Consider the following 27,247-nt stretch of genomic DNA (forward strand, 5'->3'; position numbering starts at 1 on the left):
GACAAAGCCATGTAAATTCTCTTAATTTATTATCACGAAACCATTAGGAATGTCCATCTGCTCTTTGGCCGAATTAACAAAAATGTAGCAAATAAAATTAAGGAAATGATAATTCTCTCCATCCTGATCTGTTTAGAGTATTGTGTTTGGTTTGGCGCTTTCCATTTCTTCTATTTTAATCAAGAATATGCCAGAAGGAAGAGCAGCCAGGGACAAACTTCTTTTAACACAAAGCAGGATGTATTTTCATCTGGAAATAAGCAACTTGGTTAACTCTGATTTAACTTTGGCTTTTGGAAACGCAAGAGAAAAGGAAATTAAACTTCGGACGGGGAAATGCTTTTGCTGAACCCAGAGACTCTGCACCTGAATCCAGCTCAGTGTTCTGGAGTCCCCCAATTGCCTTCTGCTGCTAGTGTCTGGGAAGGGAAATGAGTTTCTTTAAGCGGGCCACCCGGGGGAAATATTAACTGTACAACCAGAGTGCAAGAGCTCCCTTGATTGCCCTGAAAGGGTTCCCACTGTCATTTCAGTCGGAATTGCTGCAGTTAAGCCTGAATTTCCTGGCAAGCCCTAGAGGAGGTTTTTCCAACAGGCGTCTTAGATGGCGAAGGCACAGCCTTTCCATGTCTAATCGCGAAAGCAAACCGCTGGACACATGCTCCCTGTTTCCAGCTGGTTGTGTGCATGTTTTCTTCACACTTTAACAAGAACGTGCCAAGGTGTGACATTTTTGAATCCCACCAACTGGGAGCTGTGCACACAAATCCGTTTCGCCTGTGGTGTGGGAAAGTGATGAATGGGGGCTGTTCTGCCTGGGGAGGCGGACTGCTTTCCCTCTGGCGTGTCTGCAGCCTTATTTATTACACACCGGAGTATAAAACCGCCCGGCCGGCAGCAGCTCTCATCTCCAGCCCTGGCACTTGCGTGAGGAGACAACGCGCCTGGAGCGGCAGTGTTCTCCAGGAGGCTCTGTGGCTCTGTTGAGAATCATGCTCAGGAGGCAACTCGTCTATTGGCACCTGCTGGCTTTGCTTTTCCTCCCATTTTGCCTGTGTCAAGATGAATACATGGAGGTGAGCAGAAGAGCTAATAAAGTGGTGGCGAGAATAGTGCAAAGCCACCAGCAGACTGTCCATAGCGGCTCCAGAAGGGAGAAAGTGAGAGAGCGGAGCCATCCTAAAACTGGGACTGTGGATAATAACACTTCTACAGACCTAAAATCCCTGAGACCAGATGAGCTACCGCACCCCGAGGTAGATGACCTAGCCCAGATCACCCCATTCTGGGGCCAGGTACTTAGAATTCTCTTTTAAGGATTACTGGGAAAGCTTGATGAGTTTTGTTGCTCTTGCTCTTCTTTTGGCTGGGATTACTAGGATCGACGCTTTCGAGAAGTTGGCTGCGCTGCTTGGGGGTCTCTTTCTGGGGGGCTCTGGGATACTTGGGGGACTGTGGGTGTCTGTCAGAAAATCAGCAGAAGTCGCACTGATGTGTTGGGATATAGAGGGGCCACAACGTCGCTCCCTGAGAAAGGAGAGCACAGCAGCCAGCTCCCTGCCGTGCTGCGCCTTGGTTTCTTTCCTGCTCTGCTGGTGTGGAAAGGAGTGCTGACCTTTGTAGACAGACAGACCTCCACCGGCAGATCATAAGAAAGTTAGACTTTCTTAATTTTTTTCTTAATTTTTCCCAGCAGGGAGCAGCTGCCCTTTGATTCGTGAGTTTACTATGACATTTCATGCCAGGCTTTTTTATTTGATTTATGGCATTCTAGGTTGCTAAGCCTCTATGTTCACCTTGTTTCAAAAAGGACCAAAGAGTTAAAACAAACGAAAAAGACTGTGTGTTTTTGAAGCCACCCTTATTGTATGATTGAATGCCTGATAATCACAGAGGATTTGATTTATTTCTCGGAGTATAAACTCGGCACCTAAGGAAACATCTTTAACTCTTTTAGGGTAGAATGGGAGTGAGTTAAGGTGTCAGTGTAGTGAAAGGCAAATTCGTGAAATTCAGTTTAATTTAAAACATTAAGAACAGGAAGAAATAGATTGTTTTTACATGCCTTTATTTTTTTAATTATGTAAAAAAAATTTTTAAATAGAGGTATAATTGAGAACATTAAGAACAGGAAGAAAGAGATTGTTTTTATATGACTTTATCTTTTTAACTATGTAAAAAATTCTTTTAAATGGAGGTATAATTGACATATAACATGATGTTAGTTTCAGGTGTGCAACATAAGGAAGAAATAGATTTTAATTTACCTTCTAGGTATCAAGCACGCTGAAATCAGATGAAGGGGGCAAGGAGAATTACCTTGAAGTGTATTTGATCTCTGAACAAATAGGTTTTACTACAAGAATTGACCGCTCGCATGCATTAAGGAGACCCTGAAGAAGTTCATGCAGTAGAAACCTAAACCCCTCCTACCACAGACTCAGAAGTGGGTTGAAACCGGTTATGTGATCAGACCAAGATCACACACACAATCAGCTGTAGATCTGGAACTAACCTGGGGCTTCTAACTCAACCACACGATGGAGTTGCCCAAACCATTCTGTGGGGCTGTGTCAAGAAAAATTGCTTCTTTGGAGAGCCACGGAAGAAATTATAACCCCTAAATACAATCCTATTAAAATAGGATTTATAAATAAAATCCTATTAAATAAATAAAATCCCATTAAAATACGAAAGCCGTTTTTAGAGATTGTCCTTTCATCTGGCAATCTTTTGGCTGAAGAATGATTAAGGCTAATTTGTGTTTTCCTTAGTGGCAAAGATATTTATTTTCAGTTTCGTCCAAGCCTTGATCTGGACTTTCCATTTCAATAGATGGGATCTTTGCTGAGTCCTTCCTGGCCATGGCAATATGAGCCCCCAGAGGCAGAAGAAGGCAGATGTAGGCTGTCATTGGTCAATACTTCTTGGCAACCAACACCCAGCAGGCCACTGAAATCCAAATTACATTTCTCCCCCACCCCTCCTTCTAGTCCCCCTGGCATCTAGCATGTTGAATCAGATGAGGGGGTCAAGAAGAGAACTTCTGGCTTTTGTGAAGCCAGACTTTTTGGAGCCAGGGGGAGTTTCAAAGTCCCCTGGGTTCCTGAAGTATTTCCAAACAAACCACTAAGAGAAGATACGGAGGAGACTTAGTCACTGATAGTCCAAAGGTTTTCAATACAACTCTTCCACCACTGGCTACGGAGACCCACACTGAATTCAGGATTGTCCAGTGTTCTTCCTTCTTTCCTCATTTCCCCCAACCCTCTTCTTTCATTTTAATTCTCCTTTTTGCTCACTCATTCTTTGACCAATCATTTCCTGTGCTTCTACTATGTGTCAAGCTTTAGGATGGGAATAACTAGGCCCAAGCTCCCATCTTAAAACAGTTCTGAAGGGCTCTGGGGATGAATGAACAAATAAATAAATACCACATGATGAACAAAGTCAGTGCACAAAAGGCAAGTGGGGAAAAAGTGTCAGAGGGGTGGTGGCCACTAAGTTGGATCTCAAAAGATGAGACAATAAGGATGGCTATCCAAGGAAGAAATACAATTTAAAAATGTGTGCTACAGCCAAGAGACCTGAGAGAGGGCGTGAGGAGCAGCTGTGGCTGGAGCTCCTGAGCTGCGGGAGGAAGGCATCGAATGATCTTAGTGCCAGGCTGGAGGATTCTGGTGGCCCGTTACTCTGCCAGCAAAAGTTTTATTTGTTTGTTTGTTTACTCATAGCAAGGCAGTGGAGTGATCAGGTTTGTGTTCTAGAAAGACGACTCTGGCCATAGGGTTCGTGGCGGATTAGAGTGTGCAGAGATGGGGGTGAGCAGACCTGGACTCCCTTTTCCTGCTGTTTCTTCTCTGCAGCTCTTCGTCATTCACCTTTGTCAATCTCTCCTCCTCCTCCTGAACAATTTTCTCTCTCTCTTCCCACACCCCTTCTCCTTTCTCATTCCTCTTCCTTGAGTTAAAGAAGGAACTGTGGACTCTCTTTCCTAGAAGTCACCTACTAATAGCAGAGCTCAATTGTGCAATAGCTGCCTCTATGCCTCCATCTACAGAACGGACCAAACTGGTCTTTAAGACACCTCCCTCCTCCTGTGCTGCCCTTTTGCATGCTTTTGGTGTTCAAATTCAACCTGATTATGGAAAGGGTTTGATAAACTCAGGGGGGTGATATATAGTAACTACCTAGTACGTCATTCTCCTCTACCTGGGGGAAAACTTCTGAATTAACGCATCCTGTCCAACTTGTTCTGAGTCCATCAAAAGGCTCATAAGCATTGCTCCATTTGACTGAACTTTGAAAGGCCAGGCCCAAGGGAGGAACCTGCTGTGAAATGTTGCAGGAGAGTTCTCAGGAGGTGCCTGGCAAGTAGCAACCAGAAGTCTCTTCCTGTTTTGGTGGCAGCTCTACGCTCTCAAAGTGCCCCCAAGTGGCTTGGGCATGCACTGCAGTCCTAGTTAGCTCTGGTACAGATCAACCTCATCTCCTGGAGCTAACTTCTCATGCCCAGATACTAGACTTTAAAAACGAAATCTTTCTAAGTCATTATCTGAGGCTTTGGAAAAGACTTTAATATCCTTTTGTGTTTTAGAGCTGGAAAGAAAATTCATGACCATCTTACCCAATCCTGTAATTTAGTAGACGAGAAAAATGATGTCTGGAGGAAAGTCACACAGAACTGAGATAGGAGTTCTGGTTCTAGTCCAGGCATCTTCGTGATATTCTTAGCATTTCAGTATTTCAATTCTATTCTTAAACAAACGGCTCCGTTTCAGGATTTTCCCTCCTTCTCCTCCCTTCTTCTTCCCTAAAATCCATTATTGGCAGAGTTTTGGATTTCTTGGAGCTTAAAGAGCTGTATTTCACATTAGCAAAATCATACCAGGAAATTATGGAATACTTATTCTCTGATTGCATTTTTGGATTAGAAGGTGGGGCTTGGCCATGGTGTCTGATTTTCCAAGTGTCTGGAATTCCTTGTCTCAAACCAACTGGTTTGGCTGATTTTCTTTTCCTCCACCAGTTTTTCATAGACTCCCATTCCTGTCTAGGGTTGGGTCTGGTGGACTGAAGACTAGACTAGGATTTTGCTCCAAATCGTAGCATCTAATCACTCAAGACTTGGACTCTGAGCTCTTCTTTTTATGTGTGTGTGACAAAGATTGCCCCTGAGCTAACGTCTGTACCAATCTTCCTCTATTTTACGTGGGACGCTGCCACAGTGTGGCTTGATGAGCAGTGCTAGGTCTGTGCCCGGGATCTGAATCTGTGAACCGTGGGCCACCGAAGCAGAGTGCACGAACTTAACCACTATGCCACTTGGCCAGCCCCTAGACTTGGACTCTTAGCTCTTGCAGGAGAATCTTGGACCACAGATACTGTCCTGCATTTCCCCAGAATAGTCTGGTAGAAACTTTTAGAAAAAAAGGAATGAGAGAGTAAGGAAATAGTCCAAGTCCATTTTTTATTTAAAAAAATGTCTAAATGTGCAGCAATATGATCCACTTTTCTGCTTGGATTTCTAGTGATAGAGAAATATTGAATTTTAAATTCTTTTTTCCTCTCTCTCTCCCTCCCCCTTTCTCTTTCTCTTCCTCTCCTCTTTCCTCCTTCTCCCCCATCTTCCTTTTTTAAATGAACACCTTAGCAACAATATGCTGTTTTCAAAAACCATTGAATTATAATTCCTGTCTAGGAATGTTTCCACAAGTATTTTTGGGGGGGGGGGGTGAAAAGATTGGCCCTGAGCTAACATCTGTTGCCAATTTTCCTCTCTTTCTCCCCGCCCCCGCCCCAAAGCGCAAGTACATAGTTGTATATCCCAGTTGTAGGTCATTCTAGTTCATCTATGTGGGATGTTGCCACAGCATGGCCTGATGAGCAGTGTGTAGGTCCACGCCTAGGATCTGAACCTGTCAACCCTGGGCCACTGAAGCGGAGCACGGGAACTTAACCAGTCCGCCATGGGGCCAGCTCCATCCACAAGTATTTTGCATGATATAATTAAAGGCAAGTTGCCAATTTAGATGAGATTCCAAATTTTATAAGCAACTCTAACTCTTCTGTCAATCAGCTTCTTCTAGATCTCTAGCTCCTTGACAGAAAGCACAAATTTTAGAAATTTATCTTTGAATAAATAAGCATTTAATTCAGTGTCATATTTGAATACATTTAGACCCAGTGAGTACTCATTAAATATTGGTTCGAACAATGAGATAATCACTTTAAATTTTGAAGCAGAATGCAAAGAAACAAATCATGTTAAATACTTAATAAGGGGAAGTTAAAGTTGTTTCAAGATGTAGATAATTAATAAAAATTTCTTGGATTAACAAACACTTTATTTCCTTAATTTTCTAAGGCAATTTAAGTGTGTTGTGGCTGTTTAAAAAACTAGTGTTACAATGCAGAATTTCTAAGAACTCTTAGCACAGTATCATGAATACGGTCATACTATGTTTGAAGCTGATAGTTCTTATCATTTGAGGGTCATCTGAGCTACTGGTAGTTGGGAAAGAGAGGGACTGCTTCCCAGTCCACTTCTAAAAGAGTTTCCCCCTTTGCTGTCATCAGTAGCAGCAGGAAAGTACATCCTAGATATACATGCCCACTCCCCACCCCGACTCACTCTCCTTTCCAAACAGCACTTTCTTCTGTTAACTCTCCCCTTTCCTTTTCTTTTTGACCATCAGCTCACCTTAGCTACTCCTTGACTTCGCCATTGACATCCCAACCCCATCCCATCTTTTCTGACATTGTTGGTCTTTTGGTGTGAAACTTACCTAGGGACCAAGACCAGAGCAAATTCAAAAGTCCTAATTACTCACAAGTACCTTTCTCTGAAGCTTCTCTTTGTATCTTTTTATAGTCTCCACAAACTGGAGGACTGCCCCCAGACTGCAGCAAGTGTTGCCATGGAGACTACAGCTTCCGAGGCTACCAAGGCCCCCCTGGACCTCCTGGCCCCCCTGGCATTCCAGGTAAAGATGAGAGAGATGTGTTGTTGCCTGTCTAATTGCAGATGGGGCCAAAATAGGAGGCAAGGGTGAACCTAAATAATCTGAGATCACTTGTGTGTGATCCAAAGTGTACACATGGAAAAATCCAAGACAGTTGCGTAGACTGGGTTCATAGAGTCAGTTTGGGTGGAACAGTCTAAACTCTATAGTATTTATTATCTAAATCATTCATGGAATCCCACAGGTGTTAGGCACCCTGGGCACCAGATTCACAGAATGGGAGTCTCTTCACCAGCATCGAGTATGGAAATATGGGATCTTAGTTGGGACATACTCTTGTTTCAGGGTTTCTGCCACAGCATGGTTCATATGATTCACTATATCTATCCTCAAGGAATTTAGGAAGTCAGGGAGGGGAGGAGAGGAGAGCTTACTGGTCTGGGTTATAGGCATCTCCATGGTGCCATTCACTGAGCTACACATCCTTCTGTCAGATTCTTGGTCCAGCTAAGTTTTTCTTCTCCTAGCCTCAGGGTCTTTCCGTGTTCAACTGTCTCTCAGTTGACTTTCGTGCCTCTCTCCGGCTCATGGCAACATTTTTGGACTCCAGCTCCCTGTGGTGGCATGGGAATGCTGTAGAGCTCCACTGTGCCCCTCTAGAACCACCATTCAGCCATCTCTACTCTACTGAATGGTGCCCCAGGCATGGCAGGTTTGGGGAACTTGCTGGTATCCTGGGTCAGCCAAGGAAAGGGCAGCCCAAGTCCCCTCTACCCTAGGACTTCCATATCTATCTGGAGGAGTAATGTCTTCCTTCTATGCAGATCAATTCCCTGGATAGGAGCTTTTCTCAGGGTTTGACAAAAGTTCACTTGCTGTTCTCTGACTTACCCCCACTGATGTTACTATTTACCAAATGAGGCTTAATTAATTTTTTTAATAATAATTTTTCCCTTTTTATTATTTTTATTGTTTTTCTTTCCCCTTCTTCTCCCCAAAGCCCCCCAGTACATAGTTGTATATTCTAGTTGTGAATGCCTCTGGCTGTGCTATGTGGGACGCCGCCTCAGCATGGCCTGATAAGCAGTGCCATGTCTGCACCCGGGATCTGAACCAGCAAAACCCCGGGCCACCAAAGTGGAGCAGGCTAACTTAACACTTGGCCACGGGGCCAGCCCCGAGGCTTAATTTTTTTTTTTTAATACTTTTGAGTGACTTCTCAAATGAAACAAAATTTAAAATAAGAAAACACTCTGTTAGACTTTAAACTATGATTGTTGGCTTGGAATCGATGTCACCGAACATCAAGGGCACCAGGCAGCAGGTGCAGTGGTTAGGGACAGGGGATGTTCAGACCCTTGTAAAATCTTCTCAGGTTTAAACTCTTCTGAGGTTACAGGACAGGCTGGCCCTGGCTGAATGTTCCCCATAGTGGACAGTTTCGTCATTAGCACATTAACCTGTAAACATAGTCAAAGTTCATCCACTTGGAGGGATCGATTGCAAGACAGACCAAATGTAGCATGCAAAATAAACATGAAAGGGCCTGAAATTCAACAAACATAAGAATAAAAGAAGCGGTGCAAAAATGGTCTTTTAGTGGCAAAGTGAAGAGTTGAAATCATTATCAAAGTCTTGCTTTCGAAATTATTGTTATAGTTTTTATCAGTGATTTTACTTTTCCCTCAGTTATGAAAGTGGTTCACGTCCCTTGTAGAAAACTTCAAAAAGACAGAAAAGTATATACAATGACACCAAAATCACTCATGTTTCATCCATTCAGAAAAAAAAAAAACCCACTGGAAATATTTTTATGTAATTTGTTCTAGTCCCTTTTCGTCTTTGGATACACACACAGTATCATGCGATCCCTATTGATTCACAACCCTTTTATCTGAAAGTGACATGTATATTATTAACTATTTTCTTCAGCATTTCTTTTCTGTGACTATATAACATCATTTACTAGGAGGTACGTTTTGGTTTTTTTCTTTAGCCCCGTCCAGTATTGGTGGACGTTTAGGTGGTTTCTGACCTTTGCTATTATAAATGAGCCTTTGATAATCGGTCTTCTACGCAATTTTTCATCCAAGTCTTGCTTCATAGGAAAAACAGGCTTTGGAGCCTTAAGGGCATCTAAGGCTGTTTTCAGTGTCCCATTTAAGAGAGATCCCTCTTGAGATGCTCTCATGGCTATATTTGGGGTTATTTCAAATGGTCTGCTTTTACAATTGACTTTAGACATTTTTGAAGAAAGAGGCTACATTTATATAAAAATAGATGGTGAGTATGAGTGAATGGGCTTTCTCACATGATGGTATCTTGTTGTTTAAGGAAACCATGGAAACAATGGCAATAATGGAGCCACTGGCCATGAAGGGGCCAAAGGTGAGAAAGGAGACAAAGGTGACCTGGGGCCACGAGGGGAACGGGGGCAGCATGGCCCCAAAGGAGAGAAGGGCCACCCAGGGATCCCACCAGAACTGCAGGTAAATCATCCTCGGCAGATCTCCAGGTGAATTCTAAACTGTCCTGACCATCCGGTTCCAGGAATCGGGAGTGCTTGTGTTCAGTAAACCTGAGTCTCGGTTTGTTCATCTCCACACAGAATGTTTGCAAAAGGCCTATGCTGTTCAGAGTGTGTTGAAATCATTCTTTGGAAAAGAGAAATTTATGAAGGATGAAATTCAACTTCTTCATTAAACCCAATACAGGGCAACCCTGCATATCAGCTCATCTCCCATTTTCCAAATGAGAAGATCTGTTAAATCAAAAGGTTTTTGGCAATCAAATATATAAACTTTTAGGTATATACATGGAACGGTCAAATGTCTACATATAATATTTTATTTATTAATTTTGTTATATTTACATATTTAAATCACGTACATGAACCCTAATATATAAATATTGTTTTCTATCAACTCAGATTTTGTGGCGCAATTTTTAGTTAAACTTTTCTCGTCAGTATCTTCTTTATTACTAGAGACATTTCATTTCTGAGTCATCCACCCACAGATTGCCTGACCAGATCATATTCGTTTCAGCTTAAAGTTTTGTTTTTTTTCTTTTAAAGATTGGCACCTGGGCTAACGACTGTTGCCAATCTCTTTTTTTTTTTTCTGTTTTTATCTCCCCCCCCCCGCCCCACCGCCGTACACAGTTGTATATTAGTTGCACGTCCTTCTAGTTGTGGGATGTGGGACACCGCCTCAACGTGGCCTGATGAGTGGTGCCATGTCCGCGCCCAGGATCCAAACCCTGGGCTGCCGCAGCGGAGCGAGTGAACTTAACCACTCGGCCACGGAGCCGGCCCCTTAAAGTTTTTTTAATCCATTTGTGAGACTATAATTGGATATTTTAGACCAAGCTCAAGTACCCATTTATTCATTCTTTATTCCTTTTTTAAGTGATCTTCAAAATTCTTGTTGCCAATAATACCTAAAACTTGCAAACATTGCCAATAATGTCTAAAACTTGCAAATTACTAAGTCTTGGTTATTTATTTATTTATTTGGTTAATATTTATAAAGTTGATTCTTCCAAGGGACTCATATCAACATCGAGACCTAGCATTTTTTATTAGCATTGTTTCCAGCTAGGATGTCTTCCTATAAAGTAACCTGTGGTTAAAATAGAGTAATTGAGAGAACATACTGTAACATGAGAGACTTAAAGAGCTAGAATACAAAGCGACTTTTGTCTCAAAGATCAATTGGGGAAAACTTTGCCTTTTATTTGGGATTATACGGCAGTTGTTTGACCACTGATGAATTCCATCATTTTTCTGGGCCTTGGGTTTTATGTAAACTAAGAGGTCCTGTCGGTTACGCCAACTGCTTTTGCCATCTTGTAACTTTTTAGTGAATGTTGTTTAAATAATTTTAGCAATCTGGGATCCATATGCCAGTGTAAATTTTCCAAAAAAGGAGACAGAGACAGATGCCACTTGGCCAGGTTAAACGTTTCTAATAAGGTTGATTATAAACATTCTCAAAGCTGGAAACCCTAACCACAAACCTGTGAATGGTTATACCATGGCTAGGAGACCCAGGTATAGCTGGTTTAATGGAAAACACCCTGAGCAACTACTAAATTTGCTCCATTAGCTTATTCTACCCTACAGCTACAATAGAATCAACCATTTGGGAGAACTGCTTTCCCATGTTTAAAGGACGCATTACAGAAGAAAGAAGGCTGGTCTCAGGCAGATCATGAAGTAGGGCAACTTCCAGGCCCCTTCATTCCCATTTCTAAATCTCTCGTCTGGTGTCACCCCTTCTCCATCCTTCTGCATCTAATACCCTCCACTGTCTTTATGACTGTCCAAATCCTTTCTGTCTTCCAGGACTTCAAGTCATTTGATCTCTCTCCTCTCCCACCCCGCTCCCTTAAAACTCCTTTCATTGAAGACAGATAATCCTAGCAAGTTAAAGAATTTATTGATCTAATTCACTTAGTCTCAAAGCCTCGTTTAAACAGAGGATTGGCATTGACTTTCAAATGTGAGTCTCCAGTGGTGGTACAATTCCAATGTGTGGGTTTTTCCCCACCACCAAGCAATTCTCTGACGGCAACTGGGTGTCCTGCAATTCAACTCAATTCTGATGCTATCTGTCTGGAGATAGCATAAGATCCCACAGGTTAAGATCTCTTTAGACCCTTAAGACACCGATTTAGACACCAGTTGCAAGTCCCGGTGTATCTGACCAACCGGCTATAGATTGGGAGTTCCAATGACCCCCTCCTTGAGTTTGATTAATGTGCTAGAGTGGCTCACTGGCTTATTATAAAAGGATATAATTCGGGGACAGCCAGATGGAAGAGATGTGTAGGGCAAGATATGGAGAAAGGGTACGTAATTGTCACATCTTCTTGGAGCTCTCCTCTGTCCCCAAATCTCCACGTGTTCACCAACCTGGAAGCTCTCTAGACCTTGTCCTTAGGGGTTTTTATGGAGGTTTCATTACGTGGCATGATTGATCAAATCATTGACCATTGGTGATTGAACTCAATCTCCAGCCCTTCTCCCCTCCCCAGACGTGTAGAGGGGTGGGACTGAAAGTTGATGTCTTTTGGGGGGAAAATAATACAGTATTAACAAAATTAAAAAGTTCTTTGGCTGCAGGGCTTCTCAGATCCTTTAATATGCCATGTGCATTTAATAGCTATAAGCAGAAGATTTCATCCAAATTTTCCCAGTATTACTTGATAATAAAATTTTAATATTTCATAAAGCATTTTAAAGTCTAATGTTCCTTGCAACACATGTTCAGAAATGTTGATGTACATTATCATTTTAATGGCTACGTAGCATAAAAATGTTAGAAATTACCACGATTCACTAATTCTTTCTCTATAGATTAGTGTTTAAGTTATTTCCAATCTTGTTGTTACAAAAATTTGAAATAAACTTGCCTGTATAAACACTTTATTTCTTTAAGAAAACTTGCCTATTAATTTATTGCTGACTCTTTCCTTAGATTGCATTCATGGCTTCCCTGGCAACTCACTTCACCAATCAGAATAGTGGGATCATCTTCAGCAGTGTTGAGACCAACATCGGAAACTTCTTTGATGTCATGACTGGTAGATTTGGGGCCCCAGTATCAGGTGAGATGTGAAAATAAATGAATCAGTCTAGCAAAATGAATGACTAAATGAATCGGTCTAGCAATCAAGAAAGAGAAAGAAGGAGGGAAGGCAGGAAAGAAGAGAGGGAGGGAAAAAGGAAGGAAGAAAGGAAAAAGAAAGGATGAAGGGAGTGGGAACAAAGAAAGGAAGACACTAAAGGAATTAAGAAGTCTTTCTGATTCCAGTTAAAACAAGCAGGTCAATGTATAGATTTCTGTTGAATTTCAAAGTAGATGAATTAGAATCTGAAAGGACAAAAACACTTAAAAAAGTGGTGGCCATGGTTACTAAGATTATTGACTCTGATTTGAACTGAACCAAATAATCCCTGAGGGATTAGTTACCTCTGACTTTAAAAGTTCTTAGGTCACAACCCTCACAGTTTGAATGTCTCCTAACTGTGTCCTCCCCTTGCCATCCCCAAGAAGGCTTGATCCTATTTTTTTAATTTTAAAAAATTGAGTAGATAATATATTTACATATTTTAAAAGTGATACAGTTTCCTTATGCAAAGGTGTGCAAATATATTTTGTCTCCTTGTTTTTACTTAAAAGCTAGCTTACTCCACATTCTGACTGTACTTTACTTATTTTAAACTAACAGTATATGTTAGAGATCTTTCCATATCATTGCTTCATTCTTTTTTGTTGTTGTTGCTGAGGAAGATTCACCCAGAGCTAACATCCATTGCCAATCTTCCTCTTTTTTTTTCTTTTTATGTGAGCTTCTGCTGCAGCATGGCCGCTAACAGTTGAATGGTGTAGGTCCGAACCTGGGATCCGAACCTGGGCTGCTGAAGCAGAGTGCACTGGACTTAACCACTAGGCCACCGGGGCTGGCCCCATTCATTCTTTTTTACAGCTAGGTGTACCAAAGTATATTCAATCATTCCCTTGTTGCTGAACATTTGAGTTGTTTCCATTTTTTTGTTGTAAAAACAATGCTGCAATGGATAACTTTGAATATACTATTTGTAACTGAGCACTTACAGGTCTATCTGCAGGCTAAAATACCAGAAATAAGATTGCTCCATCAAAGGGTACACATATCTGTACATTTGATAAGTTTTGGTAAATTACTTTCCTAGGGTTGTACCAATATACTGCTATTGACGAGGTGTGAACATACTTGTCTCCTGATAGCCTCATCAACAAATTGTGCTTTCAAATGTCTGGACATTTGATAGATAAAAAATGCTATTTTTTAAAAAAAACTTCTTACTTTGAAATAATTTTCAACATACAGGTGAGTTACAAAGATATTACAAAATTCTCATATCCCCTTTAAACAGCTTCCCTTAATGTTAACACTTCATACAACCAAATTACAATGAATAAAATGAATAAACGAACCTCTAGATATAATACTACTGACTAAACCACAGACTTTATTCAGATTTCACCAGGGTTTGCACTTATGTCCTTGTCTTGTTCTAGGAACCAATCTGAGATCTGACCTTATGTTTAGCTGTCATGTCGTCCTCATCTCTTCTTATCTGGGACAGATCCTGAGACTTTTCTCATCTTTCATGACCTTGGCAGTCTTGAAAAGTACTGGCATTTTGCAGAATACCTCTCATTTGAGGTTTGTCTGATGTTTTCTCGTGATTAGGTTGACATTATGACTTTTGAGAAGAATAATACGGAGGTGATGTACTCTTCTCTATGCGTCATATTGGGGGTGTTGATGCTGATAAATCTTATTACTGGCAGTGTTCACCTTGATCACTTGATTAAGGTAGTGTCTGCCAGGTTTCTCCACTAAAGCCCCCCATTTTCCATTGTAATTAATACGTATTTTTAGGGAGATACTTTGAGGCTATGAAAATACCCTCTTTGTCTTCAAACTTTCAGCCACCAATTGTTTTTCACCATTAGTGAATTTTGCTTACAGCAATTATAATTGTGATGTTCTATTGGTGATTTTCTATTTCATTCCTTTCTTCTATATTTATTAATCAGAATTATTCTGTAAGGGAGGGTTGTTCCTTCTCCCCTTTTTATTTATTTATGCAATCATTTATTTCTATCAGTATAGACTCATGTCCACTTATTGTCTCCTTTGGATTATAGCATTCCATACTATCATCATTTATTACGTTGCTCACATTGTTCCAGCTTTGGCTATTGGGAGCACTTTCAACTTGGCTCCCGTGTCCTTTACATGCCCCAATCCTTTATTTTTTGAGCACTTCTATATTTGTTTCCTATTGCTGCTGTAACAAACTACCACAATCTACGGGGCTTAAAAGAACACAGATTTATTCTCTTACAGTTCTAGGGTTCAGACGTCCAAAATCAGACCAATCGGGCTAAAGTCAAGGCAGAGGCAGCGCTGGTTCCTCTGGAAGCTCTAGGGGCGTGCCTCTGCCAACTCTTAGAGGGAATGCTGTTCCCTGTCTCACAGCTACATCACTTCAATCTCTACTTCCATTGTCGTATCACGTTCTCCTCTCAGATTCTGACTTCTCCCGTGGCTCTGTTATGACAGTGTGATTACCGTGGGCCCACCCAGATAATCCAGGATAATCTCCCCATCTCAAGATCCTGAACTTCATCACACCTGCAAAGTCTCTTTTGCCATATAAGGTAACATTCACAGGCCTTGAGGATTTTAGACATGGGCATATCTGGGGGCCATTGTTCAGCCCCCCACAATTTCCTAACTTTATAGCACCATAAGCTGCTTCAGGCTCATCTTGCATTTTTCCCTGTCCCGGCTCTGGAAATATCCACTTTTCCAAGGAGCACTGGTTCCTTTTATTGGAGCTTGGTATTTAGAAACCAAGATCTGGGTGCCAGATGTACTCCTTGCCACTGGGATGTCACCGTTTCTAAGTCCTGTTAATGGACAGAGCTGAGGAATATATGTATGTGTACTAACACATACACAGACACATATCTCTATCTCTATGTATCTATATAGATATTGTGTGTTGAGAAACAAACAAATAAACAAACATGAGTTCATTATGATACATCTGTCTCCAATCCAGCACCACTGAGTTCATTCCAGCATTCGCTTTATTTGTAACTTCTTTCTTTGATAGTGAGAAACTTGGCTCTCATAATCTATAATATATTTACTTACTTGTTGAACCTTAGTATAAAAATAAAATAGTTACAAAATTTCTAACCCGTATCCCATGAGAAACAAATTTACCAACTAGGGTATAATATTTCTTTACAATTCTTTTTATCTTTACAGTATTCAGTCAAAACACTGTCACATCCTTTCTTCCCCATGCCCTTCAGCTTGGTTACTTCATTCATTTGTAACACAGCTAATTTATTTGTCACAGTCTCATCTTGAGTTTCCCTGACATTCCAATTGAATTTTTAAAATTCTGCCTACAGCAAAATTCATGTTTTGTGGTGTATAGTTCTATGGGTTTTGACAAGCGCATAGAGATGAGTCTCCACTGCCACGATATCAGGTGGAATTATCCATCATCCCCAAAATTCCCTTTTGCTATCCCTTGGTAGTCAACCCCTGCAAACCTCAACCCTGACAACTACTAATCTGTTTTCCATCCTTATAATTCCAGAATGTCATATAAATGGAATTGTACAATATACAGTCTTTTGGGTCTGCCTTCTTTCACTTAGCAAAATATGTTTAAGATTCATCCATGTCCATGTGTGAACCAATAGTTTGTTTCTTTTTCTTTCTATGTAGTATTCCATTGAATGGATGTATTACAGTTTGTTTATCCATTCATGAGTTAAAAGACACTTAGATTGTTACGGAATTGACCTTTCATCATGATGTAATGTTTCTCTTTATCCTTGATAATATTTCTGAAGTGTACTTTGTTTAATATATTATAGCTACTCCAGCTTTCTTTTCGATACTCTTTGCACCGTGTATTTTTCCATCCTTTTATTTTAAACCAATCTCTATATATTCAAAGTGGTTTTCTTGTAGACAACATACAGTTATCTTGATTATTTTTACCTAATCTGAAAATCTCTGTACTTTAACTGGAGTGTTTAGATCATTTGCATTTAATGTAATTATTGATATGTTTGGGTCAATTATCATTATTGATATGCTGTTTTCTATTTGCCCTACCTGTTGTTTCTATTTTCTCTTTTCCCCATCTCTTTGGTGAATTGGGCACATTTTTTCTTCTATTTTATCTCTGTTGACTTATTGTTTAAACCTCTTTCCTAAATTATTTTTTAGTTGTTGCCCTAGGGTTTACGGTATTAACCAGTAATTAGTCAGAATCTACCTTCAAATAATACCAGAATGCTTAAAGTGTAGTATAATGACCTTGCAGAAATATGTTTTTAATTCTTCCCTCTCATCCTTTGCATTCTTGTTGCTGCACATTTTAATGTTTTACATGCTGTAAGCACACAATAAATTGCTACCATTTTGGCTTTAGACAGTCAGTTATCGTTTAGAGTAGTGCTTCTCAACCCGGGGTGACTGGTTTAGACTTATTCTGCAGTTTAACATATTCAATGTTCCCCATTAGTCATTTTAGCAAAGTTCCCTGGGCATCTTTAACTAAATTTTATCCTCTGGTTATTTTCTGAAGAAGGCTTATGACATCAATATTCCTTGAGACTTTACATGCTCTAAATCTAAACTCTTCGTTGTAAACTTGGCTGCATATAAAAACCTTGAGGGGGCTGGCCCCGTGGCCGAGCGGTTAAGTTCGCGCGCTCCGTTGCAGGCGGCCCAGTGCTTCGTTGGTTCGAATCCTGGGCGCAGACATGGCACTGCTCATCAAACCGCGCTGAGGCGGCATCCCACATGCCACAACTAGAAGAACCCACAATGAAAAATATACAACTATGTACGGGGGGCTTTGGGGAGAAAAAGGAAAAAAAATCTTTCAAAAACCCCCCAAAAAACCTCGAATGACATTCTTTTTCTTTTTTTGCCCAGTCTTCTGGGATTGGGCCTGGAGAATTCCAAAATAAGTCTGAGTTTTTCCTCTTATAAGTAGTTTAATTTTTTGCTTGACTTCTCAAAGAATTCTTTCTTTAACTTCAAAGTTCAATGATTTTTCTAGGATAAGTGTTGATTGTCCTGGGTTAACTTTTCCTGCTATGCAGTATGTCCTTTTGCTATGTGGGTATAAGCCTTCTTTCTGTCCAGGAAGGTTTTTTAAATTATATTTGTAAATATAAATACTGTTTTTTCTTCTCATTGTTTTATTAAGATGGGGTGGCAGTGGGAACAGTGTGACTTGTGTTAGGATATTAGGTAATAAGAGGGTGCATTGTCTATAGAATATTTTAAAACTATAATAAAACCAGTTAAAAGTCAGCTAGATTTTAGTTGTCATAGACCAGCAATTCTAAACAATATCAGTGATAAAACACTCCTCCCCTGTGAGTGGACTACTCACAAGCAGCCCCCCAGCTCCTCCTGCCATCCTTCACCCCTCCCTCTGCACCTTAGTACACCATTGGTTAACTTCTTTGAGGAATCTGATTATGCTTTGTTTGTTTTTAACTTTTCTTAGTCTGTCTTCTATATCTTATTTTCTCTAATCTTTTGGTGTTCTTTATTTCCATTTCATTTTGTTTGCTTTTTCTATTTCCATCTTGTGTATCCTTAATTGCCTTTTCTGAGGGTTAATTCTCCTTTTTGTTTCTTCTGTCTTCTTTCTATGATGCTTCTTCTTTTGACTTTTTCTATGATGTACCAGTTTTCAGCTACTCCTCTTCTCTGGCCATTTCTACCATGAGTTCTTGCATTCCGTTTCATAATATTCTTTCAGAGAGATACTTGCTTCATTAATATATTTTAAACTCACAATGGAACATTTGGTTACATTTTTCTTCTGCTACATGACAGCATTTCCTCTTGGTCTTCATCTATTGGTAATTTTTGCTGTTATTTTCTACTTTCTGAAATTAACTGATGGTTGAATGAGTTGGATTTTCCAGCTATACACAGTAGTTTCTTGGAGAGAAGGAGGGATGCTGGCAGCCTTCCAGGCTTGGTAATTCAAAGGCTCTCTTCCCTGCTGCCAGGGGCCTCACTGATTCTTTTAAGTACGGCTCCTCTGTTTTCTCTGTATGGCCACACTTCCTCTGCCTCCCCAGACTGCACTGGGTCGAGGAAAACTTCTGAAACCATCCTTGAACTTGCCAGTTCCCATGCCTTTAGGAGCCTTATTTTTGCTGGCAGATTCTGAGATCTGCCACTGCAGGACCACTTTCTACCCTTTCTGTACTTTATCTAGCAACTTTCTCCCAAAACGTAACTTTCGCTTCATCCCAGCCCTGTTCACAGGAGCTTCTTTTCAGCATCTCTACTCCAGAGTGGCCCTTCTCCATCAGGAAGTGTATTTTTCCTGGCACTGTTTGAGATCTGCGGCCATGTGGCCTCCTCAGAACTCCCTGCCCAGCCCCCATGTTGCCTCCATGCAACTCTGCCTACTCTCTGTTACATTTGATAGGACTTACAGGTATTTTAAGTTTATTGATTTTTTTTCAATCTCCTTATTTTGCAGAACACGGATACTTTTTTGGTGTTTGTTTTCAATTCTCCTTGTTTCTCTATATGATATCCAAAAGGAAAAGGAAGAAAATTCTGATGGATGCAGTGGTCATGGTAGAATTCTTGCAAATGCTTTAATGTGTGCTTTGATTTATTTTTCTACCCAGCTAAAGTCAGAAATGAACTGACATGTGACGTGATAGAAGCAATCTTTCATGACACTTCAATCAGCTTTAAACATTCTTATGTGATTTTCTGCTCTACGGATTTATGTTGTAATTTCCCTATAAATACTTTGTTAAATACTGTGTATGCCACAGATTACGTAAGTAACTGGATCTTCCCTGTCAATAGCTCCATTGCTTACAATGGCTTTATAACTGAGGACTTCGTGGCGGGGAAAATCCCTTTTTTTCTCTTCTTGTGTTCTTGTGGCTGGACTAGATTAACAGGAGAAAAACCCAGTTTAATATGTTTGTATTGGAGATCATAGAGAAATGGTGCTTAGAGAGTGAACAAAGCAGGCAGTATATATACCTTTTACACAAAGAAACAATAAATTTGTGAAGAATTGACAGGAGAAAATAACTTTGGTTTGGGGCATATAAATAGTGAGGAATTTAAGCAGAGTTTAGGCTTGAGGCAGTAAATTAGTAAAGTTTGTTGATGCAGGCTTCTCTCCCCGAATTCCCCAGCTCTGGTAATCAGGATGCATGGAGAGCATCTTCACACGTGAGATTATTTCCTGCTTTCAGGGGGAACAGAGACAGGAGGGGCAGAAAACCCTTTTTGCTTCTCAAGTCACTTTAATTCAAAATAATTAATATGATATTGTGGGATATTTTGGGGTGGCCTGCCCTGGGCCCCAACAAGGCCCAAGGATTTAGTAGTTTGTTAGAATTCTCTTGGGCTGGACAGCATTCTGACAATAGCAATCACTATTTGACTCCCACTTTACTGTGTAAACCTCATCCAATAGATTGCAAAATGACTATTTTTTACTTTTCAACTTTGGCAGTACTGAGACAGAAAAGGCTGACTGTTGCAGTTAGAGTAACACAAAGATCTTAAAACCATAGTGTGTGTTGCTTCTGTTTTCATTACCTTCTCTTGCAAAGAAAAGTCATGTGTGGATATAATATGTATTTACTTCTGAATTTCCAATTCTAAGCATTTCATTTATTCACGATTGAGTTTCTTAGTGTGCTCTTTCTGAAAGGTTTCTGCAATCTCTTTTTCAGAGTAGTCATCTTTTTTTTCAGGAAGACTAATATCTTTTCCCGTCATTTTGATTCCAGCTTTATCTTCCTGAGGCATTGAAAATTGTCGTGTGTGAGTGTGTGTGTATCTAGTGTGAAGTTTTGGAAAACATAAAAAATTTAAATACATATAAACTGCTTTCTTTGAGTCCTCTAATTTTTATCTGCTTGTTCTTTTTCATTTGTGAGCAAATCTCTAGGCATATGAATGTGCATGACTGATTTTTGTACCATTTCTTTTATTCCAAGCACATTGAATATGCATGGTTGGAACTAAATAAAGCATAATCATACTTCTTTATTTGGTTACACTTGACTCAGAAACAGATGGATCAACATGGTACCCTTTGTCGGTGTCGCAATCCAATGTACACATCAGGATAGATGCAGAGAGGGCTGATGGCCACTCTGAGTTTATTATAACCAGCGTTTCAATATATACATATCTTACATCTGTTAAACATACACAGGTGTTCTGGATGAAGTAATTAGCAGATGCCAAGAATTCTTAGTGATTTCTCAAGGAGCCCTCCCTCGGCCTCTGTTTTGATATTATCATGTTTTTGCTGTGCTCATATATTTTTATCTCAGAGCAGGCAAGGCCTCCTAGGCAACGGCTCCTCCTGCTCCCGATATCGATATCGTTTATCCATGTGTGCCCCCGGGCGACCGATGCCTGACTTAGGTTGCCTCCCCCTGGAGGTCTTACCCATCATGGGCTAACCGGCCTTCTCACCTCCGGGTCACCGTTTGTTGGCAAGCCTTTTCCAGTGATTATAAACCCTCCCTGCGTCAGGGGCGGCTACACCGTTACAGCTTCTATCTTACTTGTTTACACTTTTGGAAAAGAACATAGGTGCCTTTTTTTTTTTTAAAGATGTTCCTGGCTTTTTCTCTTAGAAGGCCTACTATGGTCTGAATGTTAATGTTTCTGTCTCCCCAAAATTCAACCACTGAAACTTAATTCTCAAGGTGATGGTATCAGGAGGTGGGGTCTTTGGGAGGTGATTAGGTCATGAGAGGGGAGCTTTTATAAATGGGATTAGTGCCCTTATGAAAGAGGCCCCACAGAGCACCCTAGCCCCTTCTGCCATGTGAGGATACAGTGAGAAGTCGGTAACCTGGAAGAGGGTCCTCACTTAACCATGCTGGCATCCTGATCTTGAATTTCCAGCCTCCAGAATTGTGAGGCAAATTTCTGTTGTTTATAAGCTACCCAGTCCATGGTATTTTGTTATAGCAACTCCAACAGACTAAGACGAGGCCATTAGTTTAAAGATGTAGCATGGATATCAATAAGACCTGGCTGTTGTATATTCACTCATCTTTCCAAAATACACCCTCAAATCCAAGCTCATTTGGAGCTGGGAAGATTTTCCTTTTCTCTCCTCTCTCTGCTATTGGATTCTTCTTAATCATTCAGTGAAGATATTTTCTACACTGGCACTTATAGTGGATCAGGTCATATTCAATTGCTTTCAATTAGGAGCCCTTGAATCTTAGAAGAAAACTTACATCTTTTAAAGTATGTTGGTCTTTTTCAAATGAGAAGGATTCAGATTCTGGTCACAAGGTCTTGTTGCTGAATCAAAATTGAATCTTTGTGTTTATTGTATGTAATTTCACTGACTTACACTAGTAACATGAGAGATCGCTGAAGTATTTCCTTAGAACGGATAAGCATTTAGTCTGTGCTCCAGCACTTCCTTATCTTTGGTTAATATCTGTGCTGAGTGCACTCATCCGTTGCAATGTTATACGTGGCTCATTTCACTAGGCTACAGAGGGCCATGTGCTGGTCCATGCAGGGCTCTGTGTCTTGTCAATATGAGTCCTGTGGTGGATGCTGATGACAGATAATCTATACTACACCAAGGAACAGCGTGTACTTCACTCTAAGCACTTCATCAGGGGCAAGTGGAGGCAGTGAGATACACCCAAAATGAGGTAGACGCCTTCCCTTAAAGACTTTGTAATCTTACTAGGGATACACGGTGTACATATTGAGAAAGTCTCAAAAAAATTTGAAAGCAGGTGTTTGAAGGTGAAAGAGACACTCATACAAATAAAGACCCAGAGGAAAGCATATGCCCCATAGAATAGCAACAAAATAAGGGTGAATTCATGTACCTTATCTCCGGGTTCTCAGTGTACAATATGTTAATATAAACATGGACAAATACCTGCCTTTTTCAGGTGTGTATTTCTTCACCTTCAGCATGATGAAGCACGAGGATGTTGAGGAAGTGTATGTGTACCTCATGCACAATGGCAATACAGTCTTCAGCATGTACAGGTGGGTGATCTTTTCTCTCATAAGTATCATCCACACCTCCATCGTTTGCTCAAAGGATGGCCAATGCCAGGGAAGCATATAGGAATCAACAGAACCTGACCTGGACTCCATCCTCACTGAGAACTCCCATATACCAACATATGCCCAGCTTAAAATAACTATTTGGGAAGAAGTCAATCTCATGAACTTGAGCATCAGCAGGTTGATAAGAGGCCTTAAGCCAATTACTATACTCCCTATAATTAATCATTTGTATTCTTTTCTTGACTCATTATTTGTTTCCATCTTCCTCTACCTTTTCTCCTGCCCACTTTGTCTAGAGTTTAGCCCCCAATGGCCTCCTCTCCCATCTTGGTGGGCTGACTGGTTGAGAGTTGGGAGTAGGTCCCTCTCTGCAGGCTGTGCTGTTGCTCTGATATTTATCCTAGTAACCTGGCCCTAAGGATCCTTGGAAAAAAACTCTAAAAAGAAATATTGAAGCTTGCTCTGATGTAAGCTTTGGATGTGGGAGAGAGGCAGAGAGCCAACGTCTTTCCCTTTCTCATAATTAGATGGGCAATGATTTATCTATGAAAAACTTTGTGGCTATTATCTTTTCCCTGTTACTTGTGAAGACTTGTGAGGATTGCCATATTTTCTTCTGGAGCCTGGCCTCCAGTGGGAGGATGTATTTGAAATACCAGAAGAGAAAAAGATAAGTGGGTGAAGCTGCGGCAACAAAGAGATCCAGAATATATCAGCTGGAATGAACCAGAACTCTGTTTTTCTTGACCTGTTCCAGGTTGGAGGAGGACAAGGGGCAGCAGAAAGGGTGGAGAAGGGATTGTGGGGAGGTTGAAAGGGAGTTTGCTCTGCCTGGTTTTTTGAGGGACACAAGACAATGAAAGCAGCTCTGCCATCTATAAAACTGACTTCCAAATTCTCGCTGGATCATTGACATGGCGAGAGCCAGATGGGGTAGAGGGCAACAAACTTGTAGGGCTTTTTAGGCATCAGCTATCTATTCAGAGAATTTAGTCACGTTGTTCTCCACCCTTAACTCCACCCAACCAATTCAGGTGCTGCAAGGAAATGTAGAGCCCCTCTGTGGAAGAGGAGAAATGGGGTCTGGTGACTAGCTAGCCTTCTCTGCCCCTGTGGCTAGCAAATATCTGTTGAACCCTTCTTCCTACATACAGAATAATTTTCTCTCCATCTCTGCCCTCATGGGAGATAGCCTAAACTGAGATAATGCATCCAGCTTAAAGCCCAGAATCTTGGGTGATGAGCACTTCTTTCCAGCAAGGCAGCACGTTGACTGTTTTTCTCTTTCATTTGGCTTCCGTCTCTGGGAGGGTCTTCCTTGTTTATTTTTCTCCATGGCCACATCTAAAAGGTAGGTAGGTTCTCCTTGGGGGTCTTCACAGCCCACTCTCTGCTGGTACAAATTAGAGGGCTAAGAACAGTATTTAGTCGAAAGTCCCCTTTAGGCCAGGTTTGGGTTGTAGGGTAATACTGTTTCCACAGAAACTAGCAGGCTTTTGCTGTGTTTGCTACCAGTTAGTTATATATGTTAGCAAACCACATCTAACGTTCTTTCTTGACAGTTTTTCAGCCTATTTCCTTGATTCCTTGTCCTCATGCCCTTCTCTCTCTACTCAGTGATGGCTATCAGGAAGCCTTCTAAAACAATAGATTTAGGTAGCAAGGCAATATTTTTAATCCTTCAGGTTGTGTCACAGGCTGTGTCTATTTGAAAGAATGAGAAATCTTAATGGCAAGACATCAACTTTATCGCTGCCCTTTCTTGTGTAAAACCACTTGGCTTTTCCAACCCTATTAGACCCCAACATTCTAGACTCTCTCTTTCCACTTCCTTTTCTTCAATCAGTTCTTGTCTGAGCTCATCTTTTCTAGAAACATCTTTCTAAAAGCAGCAAAGAGTATTTCGGCTTTTTCCAATCACTTCCTTTCTTAGTGTACAGGATTGGTAGGCATTAGGTCTACCTTCCAAGTTATCGCGTTTTCTCAAGTGTTTTGCCATAGCATAAGGTGGATCTCCAGCTTCCCAGCCCACAATATTTGTTTCCTCACTGCTCTCTGCCTGACCAATGCAACATATTTTAGTTTGGGTTATGGCAACACCTTCCTTCAGTACCAAATTCTAGATTAGTTAGGGTAGACTAAATTGCTGTAACATTGACTCCATGTAATGGCTTGAACATAATCGAAATTCTTTTTCTTCTCATGGAACAGTTTAGAGTGGTTGTCCCAGGTTGGGGCAGGAGAAAGAGAGTTCTCCTCTACAGTCTTCAAGAACTCAGGCTTCAACATATGGATTCCAAGGTCATTCTGGTCCTCTCATTAGCATTCCAGACAGTCACAGTAAGGAAGGAGCAAAAAGGGGTGTTTGTGAGAGTTGTATGGGCCAGTCCTACAAGTGGCACATGTTATTTCTGTTCATATGCTATTTAGAGAACTTAATCACAGGACTACACCTAAATGCATGGGAGTCTGGGAGAGAAGGGAATGATGGGTTTTGGTAAAGAGCTGGCTTTCTACTGCAAAGATTAAGTAGTTGGTGCCTTTTTTATTTTCCAGCTATGAAACAAAGGGGAAATCAGATACATCCAGTAACCATGCAGTGCTGAAGCTGGCCAAAGGGGATGAAGTTTGGCTAAGAATGGGCAATGGCGCTCTTCATGGGGACCACCAGCGCTTCTCCACCTTTGCAGGCTTCCTGCTCTTTGAAACTAAGTAAATATATGAACAGACCAGCTCCACTTTGGGGAAGACTTGTAGCTGAGCTGGTATTGTTATGATCTTAGGGACATTAGAGTTCATAGCTCTACATGCTATATTTAAAAAAATTTTTTTTAATTTTATTGTTACATTGCTAACCATGCTACAGGTGCACCAATAATGTTGGACGACTCAGGGGCTCAGAAGAATAAACCACAAGACAGTCTTCCCAAGTGACCTTGACTAATATACGCAGCATCTTCATCACTCTTCCTTAGGCACCTAAAAGAGAATTCCCCTCTTGATACAGGTTGGAAATAATTGTTCCCATCAGAGAAGTCATTTACAAAGAGGTTGGCTGCTCTATCTTTAATTTAATAGCACCTTTAAGGAACCGCTCAGGTTTTGGGTTCATCATTCTTTATAACGTTTTAGCGAATAGGGTGCAGTGATTATGATGGGACCAAGGCTAGAACAGGAGCACTTGCTAGGACATAGGTACCAAAAACATTTAAACACAGCAAAGCCTAGACTGGGAAGTAACACTTTGATCCAGTGGGTCAATATTCATGAATAGAGAATATATATATATTTTAGTAATTTCAGATAGCTTTTAGATAGCCAAAGTATTTACAATGCCCACAAATAATTGACTCCTCCTTTTTTATAAGGATACTGATATAATTAAATCTTGACTTCTAATGGCTTGTAACTTTTGAAATAGACTTTTCTCATAATCCAGAATTGGATTTATCTTACCTGGCTTTATCAGATTGACTCTTTTCCATTGTGTTTCTTAGACCGCAAAAGAAATTGTTGACTCTGGCTCGCAGAACCTGCTGAGCTGAGCTTAGGTCCACCTAGTACAGATATAATCACTTTTTCTCTCAATTTGGAAATTACCATAATAAACTTTACACACACTGACATGTCATATAGCAGGTGCTGTAAACTCAGTCAAAGACAGTCAAACTAATGGATACAAAATATAAGGGTATTCCACCTAGGAGACATATAAGAAAATCTCTTAACCTGTTTTAAATAAAAAATGATAAAACTTCTCTACTTACCATATTTAGTCAATATCCACAGAGCAGCTATGCCACTTGACTTTTACAATCTATTCTCAAAGGATTAAATTTGCTACCAAAACAATATGCTTGAGAATGTGCCATAAGTTCTGAAGATAGTATTCAGAATTAGTTTATTCTAAGCAAAGAAACCATCATTGGGATATATGTTTAGCCTGATGTTGAGTCATATTTAAAACACACTAGAGAGATGCCTATCTGACGAATATCGTATGATGAATTCCCTTAGAAGTAATGAGCTCTTAATTTATTTTCTGTTACAATTTGAATTCCCACTAAGGCTTTTTAACTATGGATTTACTTGTACTGATGACTTCCTACAGCTAGAAGTGGAGAGGACTAATTAGGGCTGCCCCATTGGCTAACTTACCATGTTCCATGCTCAGTTTGACCCTTTACTTTTGATCCTCAAATATTTTAAACTCTTCCTGAATCCACATGCAATGCTACTTTAAAGTGAATGGATATTAGCGAGAATGTGCTCGACTGGCAATGTTTTCGTGATTTAGTCTACGTCTCCCACCTCCTCTCTGGGGCTGTGGGGTCGTGGGGTTGAGGTTTCCTAGTAGTGAATGTCATAAATATTTCATAGAAGTGCATTGCCAATAGATATTTGAATGTTGCATGTTGCTCAAAGGGATTTCATATCTAAAGAACGTATGCTACTAACAAAGTGCCTTAGAGGAAAATGTCAGCCTGGTTTTAGATAAAACTAAGGCGAGAAAAATGTAACGAGCATTAGATGGAAATAAACACACCTTTGTTAAATGTACTGTTTTATAATGTTTTTAATAAAGTTTAATAGTCATACAA

General features: G+C 40.5%; 1 protein-coding gene across 2 annotated transcripts; it reads left to right on the forward strand.

Annotated features, from left to right (window-relative positions):
- The first annotated feature begins 230 nt into the window (after positions 1 to 230).
- C1QTNF3 (C1q and TNF related 3) lies at positions 231 to 27,247 on the forward strand. 2 transcript variants are annotated; one of them, XM_008511893.2, is made up of 6 exons: positions 231 to 1,295; positions 6,875 to 6,986; positions 9,300 to 9,454; positions 12,449 to 12,578; positions 22,523 to 22,622; positions 25,203 to 27,247. In XM_008511893.2, the coding sequence occupies exons 1-6, from the start codon at positions 993 to 995 to the stop codon at positions 25,360 to 25,362; spliced, it is 960 nt and encodes a 319-aa protein (XP_008510115.1). In that variant the 5' UTR covers positions 231 to 992; the 3' UTR covers positions 25,363 to 27,247. The 2 variants fall into 2 exon arrangements, with proteins under 2 accessions (XP_008510115.1, XP_008510121.1); XM_008511899.2 differs by having other exon boundaries at positions 576 to 1,076.

The sequence above is a fragment of the Equus przewalskii genome, chromosome 20 (assembly GCF_037783145.1).
Source record: "Equus przewalskii isolate Varuska chromosome 20, EquPr2, whole genome shotgun sequence".
NCBI lineage: Eukaryota > Metazoa > Chordata > Mammalia > Perissodactyla > Equidae > Equus > Equus przewalskii.

Excerpts from the sequence above, each read along its gene's own strand:
- C1QTNF3 (XM_008511893.2), top strand. The coding sequence starts at position 993 with ATGCTCAGGAGGCAACTCGTCTATTGGCACCTGCTGGCTTTGCTTTTC. Across the intron at positions 9,455-12,448 it reads GGATCCCACCAGAACTGCAG|ATTGCATTCATGGCTTCCCT; the intron begins GTAAATCATCCT and ends CTCTTTCCTTAG. Across the intron at positions 22,623-25,202 it reads ACAGTCTTCAGCATGTACAG|CTATGAAACAAAGGGGAAAT; the intron begins GTGGGTGATCTT and ends TTTATTTTCCAG.